The sequence below is a fragment of the Lutra lutra genome, chromosome 17 (assembly GCF_902655055.1).
Source record: "Lutra lutra chromosome 17, mLutLut1.2, whole genome shotgun sequence".
Classification (NCBI taxonomy): domain Eukaryota; kingdom Metazoa; phylum Chordata; class Mammalia; order Carnivora; family Mustelidae; genus Lutra; species Lutra lutra.
The window spans coordinates 58,289,805-58,316,023 of record NC_062294.1 but is presented as its reverse complement, the minus strand read 5'-3'; the positions used below and the strand labels follow the sequence as shown (position 1 = coordinate 58,316,023).

Here is a 26,219-nt window from a genome sequence, read left to right as displayed (position 1 = left end):
CAACCCACGTTCCTAATGGTGCACAAGGGTTCCCTTTTCTCCACACCCTCAACTACACTTGTTGCTTCCTAGGTTTTGTTTTTTTTAAGACTTTATTTATTTATTTCAGAGACAGCGAGCAAGGGAGAGAGCACAAGCAGGAGGAGCAGGAGGCAGAGGGAGAGGGAGAAGCAGGCTCCCCGCTGAGCAGAGAGCCTAACACGGGGCTCGACCTCAGGACCCTGGGATCATGATCTGAGTCAAAGGCAGACGCTTAACCCACTGAGCCACCCAGGCGCCCCAACCCTGGGTTTTTTTTATAACAGCCATCCTAACGGATGTGACGGGTTCCACCGCCCGCCCAAAGTCCATAGTCTAGTCTGGAGCTAATCCGCCTCCCTCCCCTCCCCACCTCCGTCCTCTCTCTCAGAGACAGCAGCTTCCTGCTCAGAGCAAGCATCCAGCCAGGAGGTAAGGATATTGGTTTGCTTTCTTGTGCTTATTGTCACCGTCACCCTCAGTACCATAAAAAAAGGGGGGGGGGTACCAAAGATACAGAAGATGTGGTCCATATACACTATGGAGTATTATGCCTCCATCCGAAAGGATGAATGCGCAACTTTAGTAGCAACATGGACGGGACTGGAAGAGATTATGCTGAGTGAAGTAAGTCAAGCAGAGAGAGTCAATTATCATATGGTTTCACTTACTTGTGGAGCATAACAAATAGCATGGAGGACAAGGGGAGATGGAGAGGAGAAGGGAGTTGAGGGAAATTGGAAGGGGAGGTGAACCATGAGAGACTATGGACTCTGGAAAACAATCTGAGGGTTTTGAAGGGCGGGGGGTGGGAGGTGGGGGGACCCAGGTGGTGGGTATTGGAGAGGGCACGGACTGCATGGAGCACTGGGTGTGGTGCAGAAACAATGAATACTGTTAGGCTGAAAGTAAATTAAAAAAAAAAAAAAGATTACTCTGTTGTTTAAACACACACACACAAAGGGGGGTGTAGTGGCTTTCCATTTGTAACAAAGTTTCCCTTTGGCAATTCACTGAGAAAGACCGTGAAGGTGCGGCCACTCAGGGGTCTGGTGGGAGTGTATGTGGAGCAACCACTTGGGAAACTACTTGACAAGCATCTGCTGAAGCTGAAGGCGCCGCCTCCCTCCAGAGAAAGGACAACTCGTGCCACAGACACTCACAGGGCGGCACTGCTGTCAGCCTGATCCGTAAAGCGCAGCAGCTCCCGTTCACGGACGGCCCCGCTGGCTCTCGTAAGAGGATGGACAAGTAAGCCGCCATGCATTCGCACAATGGAGTGTTACTCAGAAATCAAGGGTCAAACAAAAAGGACATGCACAACGACACGGATGAGTGTGGAAATACATGTCCTAAACTGCGTGAGAAGAGCCGGACACAGAGAACACATGCGTGATTTTATTCATTAAGAAGCAAGTATGGTACACGCAAAGAAATGACGCTCGTATCAGTTACTGGCTCGGGATGGGGACAGGGGAGGGCAAGGTACTTTCTTGGGGTCCTGGAGATGTTCTGTAGCTTGACCTGAGTAGTGGTCCCATGGGTGAAAACATTTGTGCAAATTCACAGAGCTCTGCCTTCACACGCTCTGTGCCCACTGCTCTGTGTGCTCCAGACCTCGCGAAGACAGAAGATGAAAACCAGACACGAACTGGCTAAATGTCGTGTGACTTCGTGGTTTGCTGCACATGCCTGTTTCGATCTATAAGTAAATGAGTGGTTTGGAGATATGCACGTTGTACGCATGTGGCTATGTTGCTCGAACCTGGTTCTGCAGCGTCTTCGACATCAATGTTCACCCAGTTCTGACAGGAAAAGGATGGCGTTTGAGACTGTCTTGGTTTCCCATGGCTGCTGCAGCAAATTACCACAAGCTGGGTGGCTTAAGACAATGCAGACTTATCTTATAGTTCTGTAGCTCAGAGGTCTGAAACAGGTTCCCCTGGGAGAAACTCCAGCTGTCTCAGGGCTGGGTCCCTTCTGGAGGCTCTGGGAGAGAATCAGTCTCCTTGCATCCTCCAGGATCATAAGCCTCCTGCGTTGCTTGGTTCCGCGGCTCTTTCCGCCACCTTTACAGCCCACGTTGCCCACTTGAGTCTCTCTCCCTCTGCGTCACTGTGATTCTGACCCTCCCGCCCCACTTTTCCACTTTTAAGGCCCTTGCGATCGCTTTGGTCCACACAAAGAATCCAGGATCAACCCCCATCTCCAAGTCAGCCCTCACCCTGAAACCAACAGATTCACAGGTTCCGGGGATGAGGACGTGGACGTCTCCAGGGAACCATCTTCCTGCCTACCACAGGGATTAAATAAAAATGCTAGAAGAGAGACAAGGGAAGGGATGAAAAGGAAAAAGCGTTGGGGAACGGTAGCATGGATGTTGCTGGGACCATACACGGAACTGTCAAAGGTGGGGGAAGATAACGCTCATGGCTGCCAGCCTGGCAAGGCGTGAACATGGCAGAGACCTCACCGAGTCGTCGTAAGCTTTCTGCTGAGACCGAAGGAGACTCCATACACAGTGAGTACCTGACGAGTGGAGGAACACACAGGTTTTCCCTTGGCCTGGCCCGTCCTTGCCCTTCTGTGTTGGCTTCTAGAAACTGCCCGTACCTCAAGGCTGAATGGAGACATCACTTCCCACAGGACCCCGTTAACACTCGCCACCGTGAGGGCTTGACTGTAAATGACTTCTCCAAAGCATTTCTCAGCCAGAACTTTGTGCCAGACCTGTGCTGAGTACGGGGCCTTGCAGGTGAACCCAATACCTTCAGTGGCTCACGTTCTCCCACAGCAGGAGGACAGCGAGCAGAGAACAAGGAACAGAGCAGCAGACCTGGTGTCTGGAACACCAGCAGCAAGGTTCAACCTCCAGGAGCTCCGCCGATAACAAAATTGAGATAGACCTAAAAAGATAAACACGTCCCTCCCCGAGCCCCTCGCTTTTACTTCACTGTTTGAAATTCAAAATGAAATAGGGGTCCAGAGAAATACTTCTCTATTGTAAGGAAAACCCGAGCAAATGCCAACTGATGGCCGGGATGGGCAGAGGCAATAGGGAGTGGTGGGGACTGTGGCAAAGGAGAGATCGGTCCGTGAAGAAGCCTGGCTAATACTCGCCCAGTGAAAACGTGGACCTAGGGTCACCTATCTTCTGATTTCTGGAGAGAACACTGGAAATCTATGGTTTTAGATTACATCTTCCTCATTTAAAAACACTTCCAGACGTTTAAAAGGGGACACCATGTCAGAGAGCCACACAGAGCACGGTGTGCGCCGGAAAGTGTGCAGACGGTGGGAAGAGGCCTCGTCCACAACATTTTCCATGAAAAAAAAGCTATTGGTCATGATGGGAAAGTTATCGAGAGAGCGTGAGTAGGGGGCCTGTTTTGCCTTTAACATGAGCTATAACTGTGTATTTAGCGTGAGCGCAATGCAGGCCGGGGAAGAGAGGTGACCTCGGAGAAGACAAGGGCCTGGGGGTCCAGCTCACAAGAGGCTGGATCCGGCTGATGGAGAAGGGAGGAGGGAAGGGGCAGACAGCACTCTGCAGAGGAATTCACCTCTCACCGCCTCCGTGCTAGTCCCGGAGGAGGAAGGAGGGAGGTGCGGCCGCAGCAACCGGCCACCGCAACCCTGACAGGAACCCCGGCAGCCGCCGTCCCGGGAACGCGCGCGGCAGGCCTCGGGGCGCACGCCGCGACCTTTCCCGCTGCAGTCCTCGCCCTTCTTCTCCGCCGCCGGTACTGTTCCGCCCATTCCACGGACGGAGAAGGTCCTCCAGGCCGGAGCCTGGCGGGGACGCAAACGCGCCGGACCCCCGCGCCCGTGCGCCGGGCCTCCGCAGGGCGGTACCCGCGCCCAGACCCACAACGCACATGTGTGCAGGTGCGCGCGCGGGCGGGCACACAGACTCCGCCTGCTAAACGCACCGGGAGGTCGGACACAGACGAGACCCCCGCAAGACCCGGGCGCACGTGCACTCGGCGACCCAGGAGGGTGCGCAATGCAGGGCCATTCCCCTCCTCACGCGGAGACCGGAATCCAACTGCGGTGACGGGCGGAGGGGCAGTCGGAGCGGGGCGGGGGAGCAGACCCGACCCAGACCCAGCCCAGCCCTCCCCCAGCGGGCGGAGTGGGAGCCCCCTCCCCGGACACGCATCCTCGCAACGCCTCCGGTCCTACCCCCAACCACATTCGCGCTCGCACACAGTCACCGGCGCGCTTCCCGGGTCGCGCCCGTGCCCCCAGCCCCACCTCCCGCCCGCGGGGGTCCCTCGGAGGACTCACCCTCCCCAACCAGACCCAGTCCCGCCACTGCAGAGCTGGAGCTGCGGCGACGGCGGCTGCGCAGACGCGGAGGCTTCGAGGGTGGGGGTGGGGGACGTGGGGGAGTTGGGGAGGGTGGGCGGCCTTCTCGCCGCCTCCCCTCTCCCCTCTCGGGAGCCAGGACCTGCACCGCATAGGGAAAGGAGCGGAGGGGCCACAGGGACGACATGGCTGCGGTGAGGTTGCTGGAGGAGTGGTGCTGGGCCCGCCATGGGTCGGCCGCAGCGGGATGAGCTGTCCTTCCCCCACTGATGGGTATGGAGGTTCCGCCCAACTTCCCCAGCTGCAGATGCGCGCCAAGGCCAACAACCTTCTCAGGCTCCTCGGTGATTCTCTAGTCTGCAAACCCGGGAGGAGGAAGGAGTTGGGGCAGAGATGTCCCAGAGGCTAGCTCTGCCGTTTGCTACTAGTGTGTACTTGGGTGTGTCACTTAGCGTCTCTGTGCCTCCGTTTCCCATTCTGCTTACCACCTCCCAAGACTGCTGTTAGAAGATAAGCCAGGCTTGTAATGTGCCTGAAACAGTGTCTAATTGTTGCTACTATCATCACTTGTTCAAGGTTTAGAATGCAATCACTACTTCCCAAATCGCTCTGGTGGAAGCTACATCAAAGTTTTAGATTTTTTATAAAGTCAGATGGGAAGAAAGTCTCTCTCTTCATGGTCTCATTTGCATCTCATTACCTTACGTGTTTGTTGACCAGGTTTATTTTCTGTTCGTCAGCTGCTTGTCTATACCCTCCCTGCCTCGTTCTGTTTGTATGGCTTTTGTTTCTCGACTTATAGGCATTCTTTATATATTCTGGCTACTGATCCCTTGTCTGTTCCTCCGCCTGTAGCAGGCATCTTCTCCTGGCCTTCACTTATCTCTTCACTTTGCTTACACAGGGCCTAAAGTTCTGGATTTTTATAAAGTCCAGGCCATCCACTTTTTCCACTCAGATCAACACACCTGGCTCAGTGGGTTAAGCCTCCGCCTTTGGCTCAGGTCATGGTCTCAGAATCCTGGGATCGAGCCCCGCATCAGGCTCTCTACTCAGCAGGGAGCCTGCTTCCCCCCCCTGCCTCCCTCTCTGTCTACTTGTGATCTCTGTCTCTCTGTCAAATAAATAAATAAAATGTTCTAAAAACAAACAAATAAATAAATAAATGCACTTTCTTTTTTAAAAGCGCCCCTTGAGGGGCGCCTGGGTGGCTCAGTGGGCCTCTGCCTTCAGCTCAGGTCATGATCTCAGGGTCCTGGGATCGAGCCCCGAATGGGGCTCTCTGCTCCACGGGGAGTCTGCTTCCTCCTCTCTCTGCCTGCCTCTCTGCCTACTTGTGATTTCTATCTGTCAAATAAATAAACAAAATTTAAAAAAAAAAAAAGACTCTCCTTCTCCCTCTGCCCCTCCCACTCCAGGCTCTTGCATATGTGCGCGCGTGCTCTCTCTCTCTCTCTCTCATAAATAAATAAAAATTAAAAAAAAAAACTGTTTTGGGACACCTGGGTGGCTCAGTTGGTTAAGCAGCTGCCTTCGGCTCGGGTCATGATCCTGGCGTCCTGGGATCGAGTCCCGCGTCGGGCTCCTTGCTTGGCGGGGAGCCTGCTTCTCCCTCTGCCTCTGCCTGCCATTCTGTCTGCCTGTGCTCACTCGCTCTCCTCTCTCTCCGACAAATAAATAAAATCTTAAAAAAATAATAATAATAAAAAAAATAAAAGCGCCCCTTGAAAGAAAACTTTGCAGCACTTTGTAAGTGGAAAGCCAGTTTCATGCTTTGTAACAAAAAATGGAAATAAAATAAAAATTAATAAATCATAGTTAGAAGCTGCCACTTGATGTGGCAGATTGAATTATCGGCCCCAATTCACCATCACCCTAGCTGTGACACATCTTCACTCATCATGGCGAGTTGAAGGGTGAAGAAGTAAACTCTGATTACCATGAGACCATGGAAGGATGAAGACGTGTTATGTCCATGAGCTTTTTCCCCTTTGCTGACTGTGCTTTCTACCCTTTTGCTGTAACCATCATCAGGAGTATGCCTGTATGATGAGTTCTGTGAGTCCTGCAGTGGATCATCAAATCTGGGGGTGGTCTCGGGCACTTGTTACACCACTCTCAAACCCTGGACCAGTACCTATGACTGCCCTTCTACCAGAAGCTAAGTACTGCTGACACCTCTTTGGGGCTCCAGGAGTAGCTGGGAAAAGGCAAATTAATGCTAGGTGTTCATTCACTCATTCACTCATTCAACAATTCAACAAATACTCATTAAGCAGCTGTTATGTTGTAGCTGCTGTTCTAGGTGCCAAGATAGTCAAAGCCTGTGGCTTAATGGAGTTTACCTTCTAGTGAAATGAAGCAGACAACTAAACCAATAAATATAGTTTTGTTTGCAAAATATAGTTTTGTTAATTCTGAGTTACATGAAATAGATCAACAGGATAGTAACTGCAAAGCCACTCTAGATGGGAGTGGTCAGGAGAGATCTTTTTGAAAAGGTGGCATTTTGAGATAAGACCCAAATGGTGAAAAGGAGCCAGTGATGCACGAATTCTTGGCAGAGAGAACAGCAGGTGCAAAGGTCCTGAGGAACAATAAGAAGGCCACTGTGACCAGAGTGGTTGGGCAAGGGAGAGAGCAATGGGAGACAGGATCAGAGAGCCATCCATGGTCTCGAAAGCCACAGCAACATCTTTGAATGTTATTGTAGGTGCACTGGGAAACTAGGGAAGGACATTGAGGAAGCGTGTGATATAATCAATTTACATTTTCAAGGCATGACTGACTGTTGTGTGGGAAAAACTCCAGAAGGGCCAAGAGGTAAAATGGAAAGATCAGTTCAGAGGCTGTTGGACTAAACCAACCATAACATGATGGTGGACTGAAGTGATGTGGCTGTAGGAGTGGAAAGCAGTGGACAGATTCAGGATACACTCTGGGGATGGAGCTGGAAGGACTCCCTGATGGGCGGTATTTGGGAGGCAGGAGAAAAGAAAGAATGAAGGACAACTTTTGGACTCTGAGCCTGAACAACCAAGTGCCCTGTAGTGAATGCAGTGAGGAGGACCCACTTTCTTTGTGAGAAAACCCAGAACACTCTCTTTGGGGCATGTTAAGTATTTGATGCCTGTGTTTTTGAGACTAAGACCAGGAGAACCTGGGTTACCCAGAAATCAGCATTCAGAAACGCTGGGGGTGAGGGTTGTGGAGTGGGCCCAGGAATGCTCAGAAGAGCACATGTAGGGGCTCCTGGGTGGCTCCGTGGGTTAAGCCTCTGCCTTCAGCTCAGATCATGATCCCAGGGTCCTGGGATGGAGCCCCACATTGGGCTTGGGGAGTCTGCTTGTCCCTTTCCCTCTGTCTCTGCTCCAGCTCTCTCTTGCTCACTTTCAAACAAAGAAATAAAATATTTAAAAAAGAATAAGGGGGGCGCCGGGGTGGCTCGGTGGGTTAAAGCCTCTGCCTTCAGCTCAGGTCATGATCCCAGGGTCCTGGGATGGAGCCCCACATCAGGCTCTCTGCTAGGCAGGGAGCCTGCTTCCCTTCCTCTCTCTCTGCCTACTTGTGATCTCTCTCCCTCTGTCAAATAAATAAATAAAATATTTAAAAAAATAAAAAATAAAAAAATAAAAAAGAATAAGGAAGAAGAGGAAGGAACAGGAGGAGAGGAGAAGAGCGCGTGTATGCGGCAGAGCCAGTGGGCTCCTGACACTGTCCGCGGTGCTGAACCGGCCAGGTCTGCGCTGTCCGTGGTGCTGAAACTCTGGGTGGATTAGCTGGAGAGGGCTCTAGCTCCACTCTGCCTCTCTCTCCCTCCCTCTGTCTCTCTCCCTCTCCCTCCCTCTCTCTTTCTCCCTCACTCTGTCTCTCTGTCTGCCTCTATATCTGTCTCCCTCTCTCTCTCTGCCTCCGTCTCTATGTGTGTCTCCCTCTCTGCCTCTCTCTTCCCTTCCTTCTTTCTCTCTCCCTCCCTTTCTCTGCCTCTGCCTCTTTCTGTATGTCCCTCTTTCTGCCTCTCTCCCTCCCTCCCTCTCTCTGCCTCTCTCTGCCCCTCACTCCCTCCCCCTCTCCTTCCCTCTTTCTCTCCCTCTCTCTGTCTCTGTCTCCCTCTCCCCCCTTCCCTCCCCTTGCCACCCTCACCCTCTCTCCCTTTTTCAAAGAACCCACCTGCCTGGGGAAAGCCCTGCTGTTGCCTAGAAACAAAGCTCTCTGGGCTGCGAGGAGTGTGGGATGAAAGCAGATGAGGGAGAAAACTGCAGAGTCATTTTTAAGAGGCAACTTTGGCTCTTAGGACAGCAGGGCCTGACTATAACCTGAATGGAATTATTAACGCAGAGTTTCCGGAGCATCTCTGAGGGGGGAAATGTACAAAAAGAAAATCAGGGGGAAGTGCCCAGGATTCAGGCTGATGGTTACCTTGGGCTGGGGGGGAAATGGGAGTGTTACATAAGTATATGTGAATTATTGTCAAGACCCTATTTTTATGTTATGAGGTGGGGTCACAAGAAAGATATTATTGTAGATTTATATAAATACAGCATGGCTATATATTTTTTTTAAGATTTTATTTATTTGACAGAAATCAGAAGTAGGCAGGGAGGCAGGCAGAGAGAGAGGAGGAAGCAGGCTCCCCACTGAGCAGAGAGCCCGATGCAGGGCTCGATCCCAGGACCCTGAGATCATGACTTGAGCCAAAGGCAGAGGCTTTAACCCACTGAGCCACCCACGTGCCCTAAGCATGGCTATATTTTATGCTAACCTAAATCATAAACATTTGAAATCATGAGCATTGGGAGTATTTTTTGAAGTGAGAAGAAGTCTTACAATTTAAAATTCCTTAAAAAAAATCCATACGTATTTTGTTCTTTTTTTAAAATTTCTTTTCAGCGTAACAGTATTCATTGTTTTTGCACCACACCCAGTGCTCCATGCAATCCGTGCCCTCCCTAATACCCACCACCTGGTTCCCCCAACCTCCCACCCCCCGCCCCTTCAAAACCCTCAGATTGTTTTTCAGAGTCCATAAAATCCATACTTTTGAATTGTGTACATCGTAAACTATACTTGTTATTATATTATCACTTTATCTAGTGAAGAGACATGTCAACCATTTTGTTAGGACTATTCTTGAGTTATGTGAGTTCTGAGTTGTCCAAGGTCTTCAAGAATGAGTCCCTGGCATAAGATCCACCCACGCTGGGACGGACGGACGGACGGATGGATGGATGGATGAATATGTTTGTTTTTCCCAAAGATCTGGTCACCAGGGAAGCTGCAGCTACTCTAATCACTCAAGAGACAGACGTTTAAAAAGCACCCACTATGTGCTGGCCATTGCAGGGAACAGCCACGATACCAGAGGCATAACCCCTTCTCCTAAGAAGACTATTTCTACACCTTTTCAAGAGCAGGAAGGTTTGAGCCTCTGATATGAACCCTTTGATCAGCTCCAGTCACTGAAGTCTGACTCTTACCTACTTTTCTATCTTCTCATGGAGCTGTTGGCCTGGAGGGTGATATTCCAAATTCGCTAAAGAAGCTGGAGCTCATTATATTATATATATTCTTGCTTATCGCCTTCCTCCCCTTCTAGAATGTAGACTCCATGATGGTAGGGGCTGTGGGTTTCTAATTCATCCCTGAGCCCCTAGCATGTAGAACATTGTTTGACACACCCTGATGGTCTATGAATGTTCTTTTCAAGGACTGAGTGAACAATAAGTGATGTTTGTAAACATAAAATATCCTGATATCTTAACAATGGCAACTCATCAAATTAAAAAGATGAGTGAACTGAACCGACACATGGGTGGGCTGGATGCAGCTCGTGGTCTGCACAGTTGAGTCATCTAAGATCAAGGAGTCGTTACTGAGCAGAACTCTGCCATGAGACTGTTCCATGGGCAGCTGACCTGTTCCCCACTCTGGTCCCTTGGCTGTGGCCCAGAGGACAGGGCTGTGGCGTCAAGCAAGGATTCCTGTCAGCAAGGATCATTCCACAAAGAGAAGAATCTATTTATTCTTTTAAACAACTACAAGGAGGGTTGCCTGAGTGGCTCAGTCGGTTAAGCATCTGTCCTCGGCTCAGGTCATGATCCCAGGGTCATGGGATGGAACCCATGTCAGGTTCGTCTCCCTCTGCCTGCCCTTCCCTGCTTGTGCTCACGCGCTCTCTCTCTCTCTCTCACTCTCTGTGGCAAGTAAATAAATAAAACTTGAAAAAATGTAAAAAACTACAGGGAATTAATCCCACTATGTTGCTGCATGGTCTTTCCCCCAACTAGCAGACATTAAGGTTGCATCCAGAGACTGATCATTTGGGAGCCTCAGATCTCTTGGGAAAGGCCCAAATTCAACTTGCAAACAGCCAGAATTTAACCCAGGGCAATCTGTCACCTAAGACCTTCTTATTTTGCTACTACTGAAAATCCTTCAGTTTATTCTGCAGGGGAAAAGACGATGACTGAAGTGAGAAAACGCACCTAGTTGCCTAAAACCTTGAAGAATTTAGTCATTTGCGGGGGGATGTCTGGGGTGAAAGAGAAAAATGACAGAGTTGCCAAGTCTGCTTAGGAAATATGCGTCCTCTCCACGCTGTCAGTTGGGTAATATCCTTACCCTCACTTCATACAACAAAACAGATCTTTGTGGACCGATATGAAAAGATCTTGAAGACACATCATCGCATGGAAAAAAGCAAACTGCAGAGCTGCAGATGCAGTGTGACATCACTCATACGAAATCCTAACTACAGACAATACAACGTCCGGTATCTTCTATGGATGCATAGACGCGTACAAAAAGGTTTAGCAAATTTAAAACTCGACCGATGCTTATGAGAAAAGGCTCACAAGATTAGCAAGTTTCTCGAGGTTACACGTATTCATTCATGATGAAAAACCCATAGTTTTGTTAAATGAGGATCAAAGCCAGGAGACAGATCAAGTCTCAGCAAGGCAAAACTCAGGTGTTAAGTTTTGTTTTGTTTTGTTTTTTTACCACGGATTACATATTTACAACAAGTGTTTTATTATCTGGGGATCAGGACTAGACAGGGAGGCTCTGTTAGATTTGGTTAATCTCAGGGAGCAAACTAATTTTTCTTCCTGACTACGGTATGCCATGAGTGTGACAGTTTTGCTTCCACATGTATTGCTTATAAGGTAAAAAGTTAAAATCCTAAAATCCAAAGATATTAACAACATGAATGCATATTTCCAAGTCAAAGATGTTAGAATGTAAAAAAAGGGGGAGGCACCTTAGCATCAAACAAATATGACACATAGATTTAATTATTACAACTGTTCAGCCATAATAGTGCATATATCATAGTAAAAGACCCATATATATTTGGCATTGTTATTATGGGATGGCTAATATTAGCCAGGCTTGTTCTACGGATAGGGAAGGTGAAGCTCAGAATCAATGATTCCCAGACATGCACACAAAAGCTGCATCTATTTCTCTGGGCACATACACATCTGTACATGAGGAAGAAAAGTGCCTCCCAGTGCACCCCAAATCCACCAACTACTCATCTCCAGAGCAGAGGGCTGCGCTGATGAAGTGAGAGCCCCCGGAAGTCTTGCTCTATCAATATGTTCTGACCTTTGACAAAGAAAATACGTTTACTTATTAACTTTCCAGAAATAAAATAAAATAATATTATTTAAAAAGGGATTTGGAGCAGGTGAGTGCCCCTCCCAGAGACGGGCTGGGAATAGTCTTGCTCGGCCCTGAGGCCCAACACCTTCTGATCACTATTAAACTGAGTCACCTGGCTCACGCAGCCAGTAAATCGCAGCCTTGGGATGCAGACCTGAGAGACTGGCTCTAGAGCCTGTCCCTGTCCTGCTCCGTGGGGCAGACTCTCTCTGGAAGTTCTTCAACACCAGGAGAGGCGCCTCCCCTCCCCAGGTTCACCCCAGGACTGCCAAATCCCGAGGGAGAGCGGGGCTGAGGCACGGCTGGCGGTGCCTCCTCTGTTTGGTCTTTGTTCTGGGTCTCTGCGGCAGTCCTCTTCCCCCAGAGGATCCCGGATCCATTCTTGGGCAGCCAACCCGTCTCTCCTTTCCAACGGTGAGAGATGGCTGATCGCCGTGGAAACCCTCCCTCGGATGTAGACCAACAGCCAAGGGAAAGACAGTCCTACCATTTGAGTCCCTTCTTTGCTGGCCCTGTTAGGATCCGACGAGATGCGGGGGGTGTATATGTACATCTCTTGGAGGATCCCAAGTGGTGGTTGCCAGAAGAGAGCCCGGTGTTGGGAGAGAGGGGGGGCCCTGCTTTCCTGCCATATATTCTTTTGTCCCCTTTGAGTTTTGTATCAAATAAGCTCTTCAGCAAAGAATGAGAAATAGCACAAAAGTAGGTAAACTTAAAGAACTAGGATAAAATGAAAAAAGAATGGGACACAATGTCGACATGAAAGGTATGGTGGCTTAAAACTACTTTTTAGGTCGGGCTCTGCACTCAGCCCAGAGTCTGCTTAGGACTCTCTCTCCCTCTCTCTCTGCCGCTCCACCCTGCTCGCTCACTTTCTCTCTAAAAATAAATATTTGTTTAAAACCCCCCTTTTTTAATGGGGACGCCTGGGTGGCTCAGTGGGTTAAGCAGCTGCCTTCGGCTCAGGTCATGATCCCAGCGTCCTGGGATCGAGTCCCGCATCGGGCTCCTTGCTTGGCGGGGAGCCTGCTTCTCCCTCTGCCTCTGCCTGCCATTCTGTCTGCCTGTGCTCGCTCGCTCTCCTCTCTCTCTGACAAATAAATAAAATCTTTTAAAAAAAAAACCCTTTTTTAAGATTTTACTTATTTATTTGACAAACAGAGATCACAAGTAGGCAGAGCAGCAGGCAGAAGGAGACGGGGAAGCAGGCTCCCTGCTGAGCAGAGAGCCCAATGCAGGGCTCCATCCCAGGACCCTGAGATCATGACCTGAGCCAAAGGCACAGGCTTAACCCACTGAGCCACCCAGGCGCCCCTAAAAACCACTTTTTAAGATAAAATAAAATAAAATAAAATAAAAGTCATGTCCCTACATATTAAAAAGAAAAAAAAGAAATCTGAGTGGTCAATGCACAGGAGGCACGCTGACTTATTTTCTAGACTATCCTTGTGGCTCGTATAATTTCATGGTTACTTTTTGAACGGAACCATGAGGGTCCCAGTTTCAGGTAAGATGGGGTAAGTACCTTTGTTCTGTCTCTCCCACTGAAGAATTTCAGTAAATCAGCAACCCGCACAGCAGTAGGAGCCAGTATTTTAGTCGCAGACAGCCGGCACCCTTTCGGTGATCTGTAGGATGGGACAAGGCAGCTGGGTCACGCATCCCGTCAACTCCTCACCGGCTTTCACAGGAGCACATCAATAGATTAACAACCTGTACAGACATCGTGCTGTTAACTGTGTATATTTGCTCCTCAGGGCTCTGCTCTAAGTCACCATCTCAGAGAGATCCTCCCTGACCCCAAAGCCAAAGCAGCCTCCCTTCACGCTCCCCCTCATTACCTCCGACCATGCTCAGAAATTAGCACTCGTGGCCTCGTAAGACGAGGGCCTTGGTTTGCTCACTGCGGGACTCCCTGTTCCTAGAACGGGTCTGGCACAGAGAAGGGGCTCAGATATTTCTGGAAATAATGACTCTCTGCTCACCCCAAAGCGTCTTGTCCCTTGAGGTTCCTGCTTATCAGCAGATGCAGGAAATCAAAGTATTTTCCAATATTACGCATTCACCTTATTTCTTAGATGGCCTCTCTCCCACCACTAAGGGGGAAAGAAGAAAAAAACCACTCAGGCTCCTTCTTGACCCAAGTATCTCCTCCCCATTTCCATACACCTCTGCTCACACCAACCTCCCTGTGCGACATTAAATTCGACAGTGGAAAAATGCCAGCTTCACACCTGCCTCTCCTTTCCCTCCACTTCTCTCCCACCTCTCACCCTCTCTGGGAAGCAGGTGATCACCTATAATAAACACCACATCCCCGTAGGCAGGCTTTAAAGAAACTTGGGCAAAAGAAAGATTCCTCCTATGAATGTTGAAGCTTTGGGAAATATTTACAGGGCTGATGAGTATCCATGATGAAGGAAATGGAAAATCCACTCTCACCCCGGGAGTGGCCATGCTGGGGGGTGGTGGTGGTGAGTGGGGGTACTCCCAGTATCTCTCCCTTGTCTTGGGGGACCAATAGACAGTAGGGAGACGCATGGAGCAGGGTTGCCCTTAAACTTCACATCAATTGGAACGCCTGGGTGGCTCAGTGGGTTAAGCGGCTGCCTTCGGCCCAGGTCATGATCCCAGCGTCCTGGGATCGAGTCCCACATTGGGCTCCCTGCTCAGCAGAGAGCCTGCTTCTCCCTCTGCCTCTGCCTGCCACTCTGTCTGCCTGTGCTCACTCTCTCTGATAAGTAAATAAATACAATCTTAACAAAAAAAAAAAAAAACTTTTACATCAACCGTAGGAGGTGGGAGGTGATAGTAAAAGTATTATAATGATAATGACCACGCGGAGGAGAGCCTACTTGCCAAGAACTCCTCTAAATGCTCCACCGCGAGACTCTGTCCTTCACCACAACCACGTAAGGTAGATGCTATCCCTTCTCCCCACCGTACAGATGAAAAAACTAAGCTGTAGAGAATTTAAGTCACTTTCCCAAAGTTCCTTAATGAGGGAGTGGCAAGGCGAGAGTCTGAATGCAGCAGTACACTCACTGCCTGACAGCCCTCACCCGGGGCCACCAGACGTTCCAGGGACAGAACCTAGTTGCAAGGCCACACCTAGCTGCAGGGGAGCTTGGGAAATGCCGCTCAAACTTAGGGGTTCTAGCACTGTCCAGGCGAGATACTGGGGGACAATGAGCAGTCTTCACCACCCCGGCAAACACAGTTTTACCTTCTCCCATGTTAGTTAAGATCTCAAAATTCAGGAGCTCACAGCTGGCTGCTGCCCATGATGGGGGGGCGGGAGTAATTATGAGAGGCGTTCTGAGACATCAGCGGTGGGAGAGCCAACAGAGAAATCACTTTGGAAGGTGCCGGTTAGCTACTTCAAACGGACACCTCCTCTAGGTGGACAGGGCCTCCAACACCCAGCCAGTGTCAGAGACCTGCTTGGTGGTGCGGGGGAGCAAACACATGATCAAAGGATCTAACTTACAAAATCCTACGGCATCATTTCTCCCACATTCTGTTGATCAAAGCAAGCTACCCAGACAGCGCGGATTCAAGGACTGGGAAAACAGACTCTTGGTAGCAGGTGCTGAAAAACAAACAAACAAACAAACAAACAACAACAAAAAAAAACCGTGCCGTTTTTAATATCCAAAATGAGAAAAATTTTAAAGGAAAATGGAAAGGCAGGCGGGGGGCAGAAAAGAGAAAGGAGCAATGGAAAACAAAAGAAAAAAAAAACCCAGCCCCAGTTCCTGGGAAGAGGTAGTGTGGGACGGTGGGGTGGGGTGGGAGGCGCCCTTGGGCGGTAGGCGGAGCCTCCGGGGCAGGTGACCTCCGCTCTGCCCATCCGTTCTCCGTGGGTTCCAGGATTTTCTAGCTTAGAGCCAAGTAGAGACAAAAACACAACCGCATGCCATCCCCTTCTTGCTGACCCTGCCCTCTGGCCTTTCCCAAATTCATTACAGCTAAGCCTCCTCCTCCTGCAGTTAAACATTACAGGGGTGTCCGGAGTCTCTCCGGGGGCCGGACACAGTACGCTCTCAGTGAGCGGTAGTAGTAGTAAAGTCATCCGCACACACCGCAAGAGGCACCCCGAGACACACGTGGTGAGGCACCAGTGGGTTAGTCCACACCAAGGGCTCCAGGGGGCGCGAATTGCTGTCGTCCGTCTTGCGCTGTGGGGTGTGAAGGAGGCCCCCCCGCTCGTACAAGTGCACGAGAAGCTCGGCCCATACAGTGAAGAGACCTAAGACCTTAGGGCTGCCCCGTTGAAAGCGGGAGCCGGGAGCCACGCAGAACCAGGACACTGTAAGTTAACTAAAATACGGCACAGCCGCAAATCCAGTGCCGCGGCCGCACTGGCCGCATTTCAAGAGCTCAAAGCCACCTGCTGCCGCGGGGCGGATGCAGAACCTTTCCGCGGGCGCGCGAGGGTCCGCCGGCCAGCGCCGCTGGAGGGGTCCTCTGCGGGGCGCCCTCCGGGAACGCCGCGGGAACGAACGCGTGCAACCCACAGAGCAGCCCTCAGCAGGCCTCCCTCGCAGTCTCCCGGCAGGTGAGAAAACCGAGGCTCAGAGGTGCAACCGCACAGGTCGGGGCCGGAGCGCAGGAGCACCAGGGGCCAGAGAGGCCGCTCCCACCCGGTTCGAACGCATCACCCCCTCGTTCTTTTCCGTACTGCGGAGGCTGCTCCCCTCCCTTCCCCTCTTCTTCCCCCACCCTCCTCTCACCCTCTCCCCACCCCCCGCTTCCCCACCCCGCTCCTCTCCGCTAGCTCCCCCAGCCCCCTTTCCCACGGCCCCTCCACGCCTCTTCCCCTCTTCCCTCCCAGTCCTCTCCTCCCCTCTACTCCCCAATCCTCCACCCAAGCCCCTGCCTGCCTCCCCTGCCTTTCCTCCTCCCTCCTCCCCCTCTGCGCCCCTCCCCTCTCCTCCTCCCTCCAAGCTCTTCCCCACCCCCATTTCTCCCCACTCCCGCATCCAAGCCCTTCCTCGCCTACCCTCCCAGTCCTCTTCCCTCTTGCCTTCCCCCTCCCTCCTTATCCTCCTCCCTTCCACCCTCCTTCCTCCAAGCCTTCCCTCCTTTTCTCCGCTCCCCTCCCTCCAAGCTCCTCCCCCATCCCCATCCCCATCTCCTCCCTCCTCCTCGCCTCGGTCTCCTCCCACGCGGAGGCGTCTGGGAGCGCGGAGGGGGGCGTGGTCCCGCGCGGCGCAGGGGCGAGGCGGGAGCGGCCAGGCGCGCAGGCGCAGACCGTGTGCTCACCCGGACCCGTGGCGGGGGTGGGTCCGCGCCGCCCGCCGGGTTCACTCGTCCGCCAGGTTGTCGTCGTGGGGAGGATCACGCACCCGGGATCGCGGGAGGGGCCCGGAAGGGGCTGTGAGCCCCGCCCCTCCGTGCCTCGGTTTCCCCGCCCGGACAGCGGGTGTGGACAGCACCTGTGCCGGGGTGGCACGCAGAGCTCCATCCGTCGGAGCTGCTCTCGTCGCTGTTGTTTAGGTAATAGTAGCGGCAGCGCTGCCACCAGCAGTTTCGGAGCATCCCCTAGCTGCGTGCCTGAGTCAGCGCCTCACGGACCGTGGGCCGCTCTCCCACGGTGCCCGCGCCGGGTGGACAGGGTCGACTGAGCCCCTACCTGCCTGAGTCCCCTCCACGGGGCCCGTCTCCCTAGCACCTGGGGCAGGGCAGTCACAAGTATGACTTGGAGTCCTGCGTGTCCTCATAAAGAATCAACAAACCCAGGGACCTGGCCTCAAACTCCAGCCCTGAGACACCTGGGGCTGTCGTAGGTGCAGACCCCGGGGGCCCGCCCGGGAAGACCGGCTCGAACTCGCGGGGGCGGGCCCCGGGGGCTTCTGGAACTCCCGGCGATGCTGCCGCGGACGCCTGCGGAAACCGGAGAGACACCCTGTCATCTCCTTGAACCCTACAGGAGCCCCGTGCCCTTCGCACTAGGATTTCCCCCCATTTGCACATGTGGAAACTGAGGCATAAAATGAAAAGCCCCCTCGCCCCCACAAGGGTGGGGGAGTTAATGCAATAACCACACTTAAGCCCTGTGCAGGTACCACTTCACAACAACCCTACAAAGCAGGGGTCTTAGGTCCCTCACCTTCCAGATGAGGAAACAGCCTAAGTGACCTGCCCAGGCACACCGCTAGGGAGCAGCAGGCAGGGCAGCCTGGCCCCGGGGGCTGAGCTGTGTCAGGACCGTGGTCTCCAACATGGGGTGTGCCAGGCCATGCAGTGGGGAAGCCAGACAGCTGTAGAGCTGTGTTCTGAATCGTTTCAGTGTGAGCAGGAGAGCAATTCGGTTTAATTGGCAGATTTTTCCCCCTTAGATAAAAGCATGCCTTCTTTCAGTGTATGGTATGTGGGAGTCATTGAAATACAGAATTTAGTGGCATACACATGTATATTAGTGTAATTACGGTATTTCATGTGTGCGTACATATACACCTTACGTAACCGTATATACAGTATTCAGTGTATGCACATATACACCTTGTTTGTGAGTACATATGGTAGTGTTTGTCCACCTTCTGTGCCTGTTCCTGGGGCACTGTGTGTGGACTGTTCACACGCATACGTATGCATGTGGTGCACACAGTATTCAGAACAATGACACGTGTCGTCAGTTTACACATATCTCACCCACGCGTATACAGTGTTTAGTGTGTGGGATTCCATGCCATTACAGGTCTCAGATAAAACGGTCACCCATACACAGGTAGATGTGGTCTAGTGTGTGACTGACCACGTGTACTGTACATGTGACATTTAGTACTTCTCTACACCCCTCACATACAGGCCATGTGTACCCATTCATATATATGTTTTGTATGTGTATCTGTGGCATTTACTCTGGTCTTCAGAGCATGTGTGTACCTTCTATACTAGTAAACGTGGTGTAGAGAGAGAGACAGTGGGTGTGTATAGGCCTGCATGTCTAGTATCTAGTACTGTGCGTATCAAGTACACGTTTTACACATAGATACAGTCTCTAGTTTGTACCAGGATATACCATGTTTTGTACTGCGGTACTTGTGTATCATTAGACACCAACACCGGAGGAAAGTGCCCCAGGAGCCGGGTCAGGGGTGGGGGGGTGCGTAGGCAGAGCGGGCCTGGATCCGAGCCTGCCTGGAGGCATGTCTCCACTGCCCACTTCCGCCACACTGCGGGGGGTCTGGCGAGTGTGAGCCCCTGCGCTGTGCTTGCCATGTGTCTGTTTCTCTGAGCATCCCCTGAGAAATGTTTCTCATCCCCCCATGAGAAAAGGGGGTCAGGCTGTGTGCATGTGTGTATAGAGCAGCGCTGGGCCTGGTTCCTCACTGTCCTTCCTCTCTTTCTCTCCCTCCACACCCCATCAGCCCCCAGACTCCGCCACCAGGCCCCCGTCACTTTGGGCAGTGAAGGGATGGCCTCCCAGCTACTGGCCGACGAGGCCCTGGTAAGTCGTGTTGTGCCCTCGCCCTCCTTCTCGCGGGGGGACAGAGTCGACTGAGCCCCTGCCCGCCTCAGTCCCCTCCACAGCCCATCTCCCTAGCACCTGGGGCAGGGCAGCCACAAGTATGACTCGGAGTCCTGTGTGTCCTCATAAAGAATCAATAAACCCAGGGACTTGGCCTCAAACTCCAGCCCTGTGACAATAATGGGCATCATAATCTCACCTGATGTTTCTTGAGTACCTACTATGTGCCCCCTCCACTGTGCTGGTGTGTAGGGGGTCCTCCCAGGAATGACCCACTGAAGCCAGCTCCCTGTCCCACCTCCCCCACAGGCCTGGGTGGACCAGATGACTTTGTGGTTGCAGGAATTGGTGACCTTCACCCAGGAGTGGCAGCAGCTGGAGCCAGCTCAGAGGGACCTGTACAGAGATGTGATGCTGGAGATTTTCCAGAACCTGCACTCACTAGGTAAGAACAACCATTGTGGGAAGGAACCTCTTTCTGGTTCACCACCAGTGACTTCTCATTGTGTCCTTGCAGGGAGGCAGGGGGAAGGGAACTCTATGGGGACCCTTCTGGGAGGGCACTCAGCCCTCCTAACCTACTCACCTTCTCAAGGCCCCCCTTCTAACATTATCACCTGGGGTTTAGGATTTCAACATCTGAATGGGGGGGGCACAAACAGCAGTCCCCTGCGCCAGCCATCAGGCCTTATCCTAGAACCCTCAGCAAGTGCTTGAGGGGGTTTCTCTTGGCTCTCCTAGCCCTGGGAGAAGGCCACGCGGATGACGTGCATGTGTTGGGGCTCCTTTAGATTTGGAATCCAGGCCTGACAGGGATGGCCCAGAGGAAGCCATTCCTCCCAGAGCATCCTCTGGGCTTGCCCTGGAAGAGCTGGGAGGGAGCTGCCTCTGGCCCTCTGGAACCGGGAGAGGCCCCAGGAGAGCATCAGCCCAGCTACGCCCAGCCAGGAGTCCCAGAAGGCAGGGTCCCCCACTGCTGTGAGCCGGGCGGAAGCCGACCAGCTGACCACGAGGGTGCGGGGGGGGGAGCCCCTGACTGCGGTCAGGAGCCCTGTGTGTGCGGGGAGTGCGGGGAGGCCTTCGCGCAGCGGGCCCAGCTGGCGCATGCCCTGGACAAGCCCTTCGTGTGCGGCGAGTGCGGGCGACGCTTCCACCGGACAGTACGCTGGCCGCGCACCGGCGCACACACACCGGCGAGCCGCCCTACCGCCGCGCCTTTGTGCAGAACATGCAGCTGGTTGGGCACCAGCGCACGCACACGGGTGAGCGGCCCTACCTGTGCGGCGACTGCAGCAAGGCCTTCACGCTCATCACCAAGCTGGTGGACCACCAGCGCCTCCACACCGCGGAGAATCCGTTCGCGTGCCACGTGTGCGGCAGGTGCTTCAGCAAACGCTCGTCCCTGCTCGGGCACCCGCGGGCCCCACACATACCGGGTGTGCGGGAAGGCCTAACGCGAGAAGTCCGGCCTGGCCCGCCATCACCGCACGCACACGGGCGAGCAGCCTGTGGGTGCCCCGAGAGCGCCAAGGCGCTGGCACAGAGCCCGACGCTGGCGGAGCAGCAGATGCGCACGGACGAGAAACCGTACCGGTGCCTGCCGTGCGGGGCGCGCTTCACCAGGTCGTCCGCGCTCATGCTGTGCAAGAGGCTCCAGCCCGGCGACAGGCCCTCGCGCTGCGCCCACCAGAACGTGCAGCTCGCCCGGCACCCGCGCAGCCACCCCGGCGACAGGCCCGCCCAGTGCAGCGCCTGCGGCAGGTCCTACAGCCAGAGGCCTACCTGGCCGTCCAGCAGCGCGCACACATCGGGGAGCGGTCCTTCCCGGGCCGGGACTGCGGCAAGGCCTTCAGCCAGAAGGCGCCCCTCTCTACCACCTGCAGAGCCACGCTGGCGAGAAGCCGCACCGCTGGGCCAGTGCGGGAGCAGCTCCCGGAAGGTGTCGTTCCTGTTCTAGCACCCGGCCATCCACAGCGATGAGCGGCCCTCGCAGTGCGGCGTGTGCGGCAAGTCCACCCCGGTCCAGCACGGCAGGGTCCACACCAGCAAGCCCTGTCAGTGCGCGCAGTGCGGCAAGGCCTTCGGCCACCAGCCACGCTGACCGGGCACCAGGGATTCCACACCGGGGAGAGCCCTACAAGAGCCGGCCACGCGGAAGGCCTTCGGGCGCATGGGGAATCTCACCTGCCACCAGAAGCCCCGCGTGGCCGGGAGGGGGCCCCGCGCCCGCCCAGCTCAGGGAGCAGGCCCTCCTCCCAGATAACCAACAACGGAGCCTCCAGTGACCGGCCTAGTGGCCCAAGTTTCAGCCATAATGCTGAAACTTGAGACTCAGGGACCTCAAGAGATGCCTGTGAGGCTGGTGCCACCTTCCTGAGACTCCAGTAAAGATGACAGCAGGGCCTGCTTCGTGGGTGTTCAACCTGAGCCCCCACACAGGGTGCACATCGGGGGCATGCTCTGCTGTCACTGTCTTGAATTTGCCAGTCCTGGGGAGCAGATCAGACCAGGGGCTGAGAAACCACAACCCACAGAGCCAGACATGCTCTTGCGGGGCTGGCAAAGCAAGAATGGGTCTTACCTTTGGAAGAGTCGTAAAATCCAATGAAAGGAGTGTGAGAGAGCTCCTATGACCCACAGAGGGTAAAATATTTCCCATCTGGGCCTTCACAGAAGTTCCCCAGCCCCTGGCCATCAACCAAGAGTCATCTGTGGGAACTCTGGGCTCTGTTTCACTGCGCAAGGTAAGGTCCCTGCTTGGTCACTGGGTCTCCTCCCCTGGTCCTCTCTGGGTGGGCTGCTCCGCATCAGGTGGTGGGATTCTGAGAGGGGATGGCTCCGTTCTGTCATCTCTAGGCCTCCCTCTGGGCCAGACCAGCCACTGCCCTTGGTCCGGAATCCCAGCAGCTTTCTGTACCTGGCACTTAATCCAGAATAGAATAAACGTGATTCCCTGTTGGGTGGCTGCGTGGCTGCGGCAGGATCTGGGCGTCTCGGGGCGTCTCAGGCGAGGGACGTTGGCCCAGGGGGAGCTTTTTGTAGCCCCCCCATTCACTGCATTGGTTTGCTCCCGCCACCATGGCAAAGCACCACAGAAATCTGTCTTCCCATGGTCCCGGAGGCTGAATTCTGAGCTCGAGGTGTCTGCAGGGTTGGTTTCTCCTGTGGCTTCTCTCCTAGGCTTGCAGATGGCAGCCCTGTGTGAGCCCCTGGTATGTCTCTCTCCTCATAAGGACACCAGCCATAGGATGGGGGCCCACACATACGACCTCATTTATCCACAATGATCCCTTTAAAGCCCCATCTCCAAATACAGTCACATTTTGAAGTTACTGGGCATTGCGATTTCAACATATAAATCTGGGGGAACATATTCAATCTATGACATCCTCAAATGGCTAGAGGCTTGACCTTTTATAGCCGTAGCAGATGTCTACAACCCACCTGTGCTTTGTGCAGGTGGCACGGAGGGCCAGCAACCTTTGCATCACGGTGTGGAGTTGGTCTGGGGAGTCAGAGACTGCCTTTCCCACTGGCACCCGGGGTGGGGGACATGGGCCACCCCTCACCTGTAGAAAGTGAGACAGGGATGTGTTCAGAAATGGCTGAGCCGTTGCCACTTGCCCTTCTCCTACCTGTCTCTGGATCCCCACCCCCAGGGTATCTCCAAGAGCAGAGGTGCGAGATGGTGGAGGGAGCCCCCATGGAGTCCTTCCTCCTCCTAACTGGCTGCAAGGAATAATGTCCCGGGCCTTTGGGGTTGCTTGCCGTGTTCAGTGCCTGCTGACCCAGGTCCGTGACCTCACCCATCACCTCCGCCCGGATGGGAGATCAGGCGCCAGCCCTGTCTGACAGACAAGGAGACACCAGGGGAGCTCAGCACTCAGCACCCAGTAAGTGTGGGGACCAGCAGCGGAACCTGGGGTCCACGGACGCCGCAGCTGTCCTGATCATGCTCCCAACCACACCGCACAGGCTACAGGCCCAGGGCCCGGGGTAATTCTTACCCCGCCACGTAGTTGGTGTGGCCTGTCCAGCTCTGGCCCGAAGAGCATTTCTTAAATAAATATGGAAACTGGGCACCATTTAGAAAACAGCAACACTGCACATGAAAAGTCTGTCTTTTCTGCTCCTGATCTCAAGCACAGTATTGGTCCCCCAAGCCTCCGTTGCCCCACTGGAAAAGTGGGATAATTAGTAGTATGCCAGATACCAGTTATTTCTTAATAAATATTTTATTATTGATAATAGAGCATAATTATATCATATTATTTGTATTATTTATACTTAATACTATTTATTGTGGACAAAGTAGAGCACAGTGATTATCGATAATAAAATACGGAAATATTCAGGTTGTGGGTGAGGTTTGTACCGGATGACACTCCTGCTTCACTCAGAGCACTTCACAAGTTCACGGGAATTCCACCAGCGTGTTGGGCTTCACAGCGGGGTTGGGTGGGTGCAGTGATTAGTCTGTGATGGGACAAAGGATTGTTCTGTAATTCCAAAGATTCCAAGAGATTCCTCGCCACCGCCGCTCTGGGCTTCAGCAGGACCAGCCTCCTTCTCCCCAGTCTCTGAGGCCCCCAGTCTGACCACTCCCAGCCCAGGAACTGGGGCTGTGAGGGGAGCTGGCTGACCCCGGAGACCCCTTCCTCATATTCTAGGGCAGGCGTGTGGGGTCCCTGAGGTTCTGGTGAGGTCCCCAGCAGTAGGGCAGTGTCTATGCAGGTAGAGCAGAAGGGCTACATCCCTCTGGCTGGACATCAGAGGGCCGCACTTGGCCAGAGGCCCGCGGGAAGCCTTGTCCGGACACCCCCGCTGAGGCTGAGAGGGGGAGAATGGCTCTGGCTAGGGCGATGACGGAGCCACCACGCCTTTCATTTTCTGCCACTTTGCCCTCTCGGGGCCTTGCTGGCGCCAGAGAGACTGCCCCTCTCAGAGCTCTAGGAACAAGCTAGGGAATAACTCGTCTGTAAGTAGCTTTTCAAAGGCCGACCAGCCTATCCAGAGTGCTCATGCCCGAGAACCTTCTCTACAGGCTCTCACTCACGCGCCAGCCTCTGCTGGCCTGCCCTCAGCGCCCGGGCAGGTACCAGACAACTGTGGCCGCCCCCACGGGCCCCGCAGTCCACTGATATGATCCAGACACGCTCACCCTGCCTCCCCTGTTCCTTCCTGGGGGACAACGGGACACAGGCCGCATCCAGGTTTCTAGGAACTGCGTTACGTCTGGAGCGGAACGGACTGGCGCTTGGGAAGACTCGCCTGCATTTATTGATGCTACCCTCGACTTGTTCATTCAGCATTTAGCGAGCGCCTACTGTTTGCCAGGCCCTGTTTCAAGTCCTGAGGAAACAACAGTGAGCAAAACCAACCACAGTTCTGCCCTCATTCCAGTGAAGAAGACAGATGACGAAGAAGTAAAATCAGTACTAAGGCAGGCTGTAGTCTGGGTCAGGGTCACGAAGCAGGGGATGGAGCTACAATTTCAAACAGGGAAATCAGGACGGCAATGTTTAAGGCAGGCCCTTGTGTCATTCAGGGTTCTCCAGAAAAGCAAGTCTTATCTTATTATATGTGTATATTTTATTACATATATCATGCATTTTATGTCATATACTATCATTAGCTCATTGTGTCTTTTTCGTTTTTTAATTTAAATTCAATTAGCCAACATGTAAGTACATCATTAGTTTCAGATGTAGAGTTCAATAATTCGTCAGTTGCATTTAACACCCAGTGCTCATCACAACGCGTGCCTCCTTAATGCCCATCCCCCAGTTACCCCATCCTCAACCCCCTCCCCTCCAGCAACCCTTAGTTTGTTTCCCAGTTTAGAGTCTCTCATCGTTCGTCTCCCTCTCTGATGATTTCACATTTGGTTTTCCCCTCCCTTCCCTATGATCCTCTGCCCTGTTTCTTATGCTTCACATATGAGTGAAACCATATGATCATTGACCTTCTCTGCTTGACTTACTTCACTCAGCATAATCCCCTCCAGTCCCATCCATGCTGATGCAAATGGAGGGTGTCCATCCTTTCTGATGGCTGAGGAATATTCCATTGTGTATATGGACCACACCTTTATCCATTCGTCTGTTGAAGGGCATCTCAGCTCCTTCCAGTTTGGCTGTTGTGGACGTCGCTGCTATGAACATTCAGGTGCAGGTGCCCCTTCGAATCACTGCATTCGTATCTTTGGGGTAAATCCCTGGTAGCGCAATTGCTGGGTCTTAGGATAGCTCTATTTTTAACATTGTATATATCTTTTTTTTCTTTAAAGATTTTATTTATTTATTTGACAGACAGAGATCACAAGTAGGTGGAGAGGCAGGCAGAGAGAGGGGGAAGCAGGCTCCCCTCTGAACAGGGAACCTGAGGTGGAGCTCGATCCCAGGACCCAGAGATCATGACCCGAGCCAAAGGCAGAAGCTTAACCCACTGAGCCACCCAGGCGCCCCTAACATTGTATATATCTTAAATATATATCCAAAATTATCTTATTTTACATATATTGTACATATATTACATAAAATATATAATGTATATAACAATTATAGTAATTGTATAATACAATGTATACATTATATATGTATGTTATATGTATAATGTTTGATGTTGTATTGGTATTTAAGTATAAATGTATGTATTAAGTATGAGTAGGAAAACACCCCACTTCTCCTGGGCACCAGATGTGCGGGGGCTCCCCTACCCCGAGCAATTCTGACACCAGCTGGGT

At 52.8% G+C, this 26,219-nt stretch overlaps 2 protein-coding genes across 2 annotated transcripts in view; one reads left to right on the top strand and one right to left on the bottom strand.

Annotated features, from left to right (window-relative positions):
* Nucleotides 1–23,944, bottom strand: part of SMIM17 (small integral membrane protein 17) — a 31,415-nt gene extending 7,471 nt beyond the window's left edge. The window contains exons 1-4 of the mRNA XM_047711695.1: nt 23,850–23,944; nt 22,919–23,043; nt 15,488–15,589; nt 13,523–13,625 (exon numbers count right to left, since the gene is read on the bottom strand). The gene's annotated coding sequence lies outside the window, so the exon portion shown is untranslated. The remainder of the gene's footprint in view (nt 1–13,522; nt 13,626–15,487; nt 15,590–22,918; nt 23,044–23,849) is intronic.
* LOC125088598 (zinc finger protein ZFP2-like) lies at nt 19,421–21,575 on the top strand. The gene is made up of 4 exons (XM_047709795.1): nt 19,421–19,453; nt 19,784–19,919; nt 20,593–21,314; nt 21,432–21,575. Exons 1-4 carry the CDS (start codon nt 19,421–19,423, stop codon nt 21,573–21,575), a joined length of 1,035 nt encoding a protein of 344 aa, XP_047565751.1.
* Nucleotides 23,945–26,219: the final 2,275 nt, after the last annotated feature.

What these genes read in the sequence shown, in the direction of transcription:
- LOC125088598 (XM_047709795.1), top strand. Translation starts at nt 19,421, where the DNA reads ATGGCCTCCCAGCTACTGGCCGACGAGGCCCTG. An exon ending in TACTGGCCGACGAGGCCCTG is followed by an intron (nt 19,454 to 19,783) that starts GTAAGTCGTGTT and finishes CCTCCCCCACAG; the next exon opens with GCCTGGGTGGACCAGATGAC. An exon ending in CTTCCCGGGCCGGGACTGCG is followed by an intron (nt 21,315 to 21,431) that starts GCAAGGCCTTCA and finishes TTCCTGTTCTAG; the next exon opens with CACCCGGCCATCCACAGCGA.